Raw genomic sequence first — 5,465 nt, forward strand, 5'->3', positions numbered from 1 at the left:
ACTTTTTTATTTTAGATATATGTATTTAGGGTTGTTAGTTTTAATTTAGTGGTATTCTTAGATATATTTAGTTCATAAGTTATTTATTTGTTTTTTTACTGTCTTTTCTGAAATAAACATTTCTCATTATACACTACGTATGTAGCATAGATATTGGTAGATACTTGTACATACTTGGTCTAGCTCAGCGGTTCGATTGGCCTACTTGTAATATACAACCTATTTTAGGCGCGCGACATTATAGGTTCCATTCGATCAATAAGAAACGTCAAAGTAACATTGACGTTTGCACTCTGCATATATTTCAAAAATATTTCGAAGGAAAAATGTTGGCAAGAAGGAGTTTATATCGTAAATTGGGAAGTAGTATAGTGACACAGTTACGTAGAAGCAGTGACGGTACTGATGGTTCTTGCGACCCATGCCAATCTATTCCGCCAGCCCCGTGCCCACCTTGTTCGCCGTGCCCGCCGTGCCCGCCGCCGCTGCCTCCCTTCTACCACTACCCCAGAACCGCTTACAATGTCAAATTTATATACGTAAACGATAAGATACCCACCACCACTCTGAGGGATTTCGTGGACCGAGCATCGCAGATATGCTTTTTTACGGAACTGTTCAGAGGTTTGAATTGTTATACTAGCTTTTACCCGACTGCCAAAGGGCTGTTGTTTTTATAAGTTCTGTACACATTGGCCCATGGAGCTGGGCTAGTATGTTGGCGCCATAAGTGGTGGGTTACTTGGAGTGTGTTGGTACTTAGCGGGCGACTTTGGCTAGTCAACCGATTGGGGTTGATTTTACGGGCGCTCTGCTGGACCAATTGTCACCAATTTGCAAATTAGTCACTGGGACAGTATGAATAGCGAACGATATCGATATTACACCCCTTAATCATCTAACATTTGGTTCGCCATCGGCCAATGTGTACAGCGACCTTTAGAGTATATTTTAAATATATTTGGACGATTCATTTGGTGCTTGTGGTGAACTATTTTAAGAGCATAATCGCGCCGCCGTTTCTCGAAGCTCGACATTTATAAGAATTCATTAGATAAGTCACTTAAAAAAAATATAAGATCACTTTACACAGGAGTTCCAGAGCTAGATAGGATGTGGTTCATCATATTGGCTGTTTTTTTATTTCATTGTGTGCGTCTACAAAAAGCATAATAAGACAAAGGCACCACAATCATTCAAATTCTGTTATCGATATCTCCATTGCTTGTGCTCTATTGGAGACACAGAGAAGGAAATAGTCAAACCTTAGAAACAAAACCGATAAATAAATCACTTGTAACCATCGTATCTTTATGAAAACCGTCTGTGTGGTAAAAACAAAATATATTAAAAATAATATTTAATACGAGTACCTATACATCCATATTTGGCAAGATATCTGATTTATAACTATATATTTTATTAGATTGATGAAAATGTCATACAAAGTTTTTTGGCAACAATACTTTACCTTTTTTATTTATTTATCCAAAATGGGTAACTGTTGAAACTAATTGTATAATGAATGATTACCATCTACAAATATATACGGTACCAACTGCAATAAATCATTCTTATTATTCTCATTATTCGAATCCCTCATTTTGGCCAAATAATAATAGAAGACGTACGCCTATTAATATATTAAAAACGGGTCATTTGCGTATATTAAATCGAAAACGGTAATATATATTTAATACTCGTATGTCTGTGTGTCACGGAAGTTTTGTTATTAACGTAGGTACTTCTAGTTATCCTACACGGAAATGTAACCGTCAAGCTATTATACCATTATAACACTTTAAACTCTTGCGTTTTGTACACATATTCAATTACACAAACGGGTCTACCGCGATATAATTTCATTGTTTTTACCTTTAATTCCGACGTTTCAGCTGAGTTGCACCAGCTGTGGCCACGGAAAGACTGACGTCCCAACAAACATATCTCCGTTGACATTTGTTGGGACGTCAGTCTTTCCGTGACCACAGCTGGTGCAACTCAGCTGAAACGTCGGAATTAAAGGTAAAAACAATGAAATTATATCGCGGTAGACCCGTTTGTGTAATTGAATATATTATACCATTACTCTAGTGAATTTAGAATAAGTTCCTGTAGAAGACGTCAGTTAAGGCAGACTCCTTTGTATATGTAAATATATTACGCCAAATGATAATAAAAGTCACTTTGTTTCGAACAAAACATTCCGGAATAAGAAATATAAGCCCAAATAGGAAAACTTGTTTTAATAAAAAGTTTCGATATTGCGATAAGTTTTTCTAGGTATATTCAATACCTTTTTTTCCGTACCCGGCCACATTTTTATTGTCACGTGCTGATAAAACGTGTCCGACTTAGCAAAATACTGGCCTCCTCGCGCTTTATCAAAAAGTTTTCTTCTCACGTCTTATAAGTTAAGTACCTACGATAATAATAGTTATTTATGAAACAAGTGCGAAATTAGCGACGAGAGGTGAATTTCAAAACACGACCGAATGGAGTGTTTTAAATCGACACGAGTTGCGAATTGCCTATTCGCACGTGTATCGTATAAAATTTTACAGCACATATTGCCCTTTAAATTTAGCGACGTAGTTGCGTAATGTGCTTATTATAGCACAGCTTACTTATAATTTACAGTAAGTACATCTGGTGCTTCATTATGTCACACTATGCTATAATAATTACATTAGGTAAGTACGTCGAACATTTAAGGGGCCATATGTATTGTAAAACGTTGTCCGATACACGTGCGAATAGGAATAGGTGCGTAAATAACTATTATGAAAAAATACGTGTTTCTTATGATTTATGTAATATATAGGTACTTAGTTAATACCCAGCCTGTTTAGTAGCATAGTGAAAAAAGTATATTCACATTTTAACGCTTCGATAGGGATGAATCGATTGACAGCTCATTTGTCAAAATCAGTTTAATAGGGCTGCCGCCAAGGAGGCTCCTCGAGCTTGTGTTGGAGTTTCGCTCCGTTCCCGTTCCGGCTTAGGCGGCTATCCCACCGCCGACGATAAGCGATGTGTATTAAATTACTTATTTATTTTGCTATTATTTTATAACAAAATAAATTAGCGACAGTTTCAATAAAATTTATTGATACGAGTACTGTCCATTAAAAGTATAAACATGTTTCAATAAAATTTAATATTTAAGTAGGTAGGTAGGTACACACCTATATTACTAGATTAGCCTGGAATGGATACCTACACAAAACTAATACTGTTATTAGTATAGACCTCTTCTGTAATGGGTACCTAAATAATCTTTATTTTATTATAAGTAGATAAGGGAAGTATTAAGCAGGCAAGGTTTTCAAAATGATCTGAGCACAACATTTATATTTTATATTTATTATCGAAATAAGAGCGTGTGCGTATCGTGCAGATCAATAAATACGGAACGTAGTTTTGATTTACGTATATTGTAAGGCCAGCGTATCAAGGAAAAAATGTATACAAAACTTATTTATTTGAAAAAAATACTATTCGTCACTGTTACTGATCACTTAAACTGTCAAACACAAATAAACTTGACGTCGATTGTACAGTCAAAAATATGTTTACATTTTTCGCCTTATTACAAACGAGTAAGGTGCAAAAGTGTAAACATGTCTTTGGCGTCGACTGTACATAAAATATATAGCGACTTAAATGTTGATGTCCTGTGTATTGACAGATTCATTCTCGAGACGAATCACGCAACGTCACCTTTGCCGACCAATAGGGATGCCGATCAGCTTGTAGTGCGTTTATGAATAAGGGGGTTAATCATTATAAATAAATACATAGGTGCCATATTTATTAGGAATAGCCTTTTAGTTAGGAATTTGTGCAGGTTGTCCGAATGCCCCATTCGCTTCACGAATCTGCCTTCAATTTGGCCACGGACAATGCCAAAAAATTGGTATTGTTCGCCGCCAAATTAACAGATCCAGATTACACAGACGCAACACTCGTTCCATTAAATTGGCATTCTGCTTCTGCAGTCGCCCGTAACTGGAATAAATGTCACCATTATATGCTATTGTTTTTATTAAGAACTATCCTGCTTTATGATTCATCAAGTTATAAAAATATAAGTTTGCCAGTTTATACTTTGGCCTGTCGCAATCTAAAACTTTGATAAAGTGTATAGGTATTTAAGTTATAATTAGTTTTTATTGCAAATGAGAGCAAATAAAACAGGAATATAATTTATAAACCGTGGCCTATTTTAATTTCGTATGAGTGTAAAACTGTGTGATGGTGTATTTAATTGATTTAACATTTCGTATTAAAATAACTCCTTGTTACCCATATTTATTAATTTTTACCCATATTCTATAGAACCAAATTTTATCAAGAAATGGGCGGTAACCATTGATCAAAATTTATCGAATGGCCTCGGCGACAAAGGAGTGAAACTCTCTGAAATGGGTCGCGCGATTAACGAGTGTGGGCATGCGGAGTCCCCAGGCAGCACTATTGCAGATTATTCTTTCCTTGTAATTTTATCACGTTTTCTCATTGCAGCAAACACTATTTCGAAGAGAGGTTTATTACTTTGCTTTTAACGAGGGTTTGAGTCTCGTAGAGACACTGCTATGAGACAACAGTTCAGAACGGATTCTATCCGTAATCCAGTTAAATAAGTCACGAGCACGTAGTACCTACCATTAAAACAAAGTTTTATAAGTTTAATTTTAAAATTTTCCTAAACATTATTCTGAAATTTCGTTTCGACTTACAGGTTTTGCTGTCACCTTGGGGCACATATTTAAAGAGCCAGCCACGATAAATTACCCTTTCGAGAAGGGTCCGCTCTCCCCCCGGTTCAGAGGTGAGCATGTTTTACGGAGATATCCAAGTGGGGAAGAGCGATGCATAGCTTGTAAGCTATGTGAAGCCGTTTGCCCGGCGCTGGCCATCACAATAGACGCGGAGGAGCGTGCCGACGGCTCCCGGCGCGCTACTCGCTACGACATCGACTTGACCAAGTGCATCTTCTGTGGATACTGCCAGGAGGCCTGTCCAGTTGACGCGATCGTAGAAGGGCCTAACTTTGAATATAGCAAAGAAACTCATGAAGAGTTATTATATAATAAAGAGATATTGCTCACCAATGGCGACCGATGGGAGTCAGAAATCGCTAGCAATATCAGAGACAATCATTTGTACCGCTGAGACAAATGCTTCTTTAAAACTCATGAAATGATTTAATGTCGTAATATATACAATACAATACAATACAAATACTCTTGCACACCTCAATAAAAGAAGACAATACAAAAGAAAACAGACATACAAGCAGAGGTAAACAACAGGGGTTCTTATCGCTAAAAAGCGACCACATCACGAGCGAGCGATATAGGTACCTAGTAAAACATGATTTAACGCTTGCTTATTAAATTTAATGGAATTTCATTTATTTGCATCTGTATTATGATTAAATTAAAGGTACAGTTATTTCT

General features: G+C 36.5%; 1 protein-coding gene across 1 annotated transcript; it reads left to right on the forward strand.

Moving 5' to 3' along the window:
• The first annotated feature begins 293 nt into the window (after window positions 1–293).
• LOC134678343 (NADH-ubiquinone oxidoreductase subunit 8-like) lies at window positions 294–5,216 on the forward strand. Its single transcript, XM_063536876.1, has 2 exons — window positions 294–624; window positions 4,745–5,216. Exons 1-2 carry the CDS (start codon window positions 327–329, stop codon window positions 5,176–5,178), a joined length of 732 nt encoding a protein of 243 aa, XP_063392946.1. The 5' UTR covers window positions 294–326; the 3' UTR covers window positions 5,179–5,216.
• Window positions 5,217–5,465: the final 249 nt, after the last annotated feature.

This window comes from Cydia fagiglandana, chromosome Z (assembly GCF_963556715.1).
Source record: "Cydia fagiglandana chromosome Z, ilCydFagi1.1, whole genome shotgun sequence".
Classification (NCBI taxonomy): Eukaryota; Metazoa; Arthropoda; class Insecta; order Lepidoptera; family Tortricidae; genus Cydia; species Cydia fagiglandana.

Excerpts from the sequence above, each read along its gene's own strand:
- LOC134678343 (XM_063536876.1), top strand. The coding sequence starts at position 327 with ATGTTGGCAAGAAGGAGTTTATATCGTAAATTGGGAAGTAGTATAGTG. Across the intron at positions 625-4,744 it reads TTTTACGGAACTGTTCAGAG|GTTTTGCTGTCACCTTGGGG; the intron begins GTTTGAATTGTT and ends TTCGACTTACAG.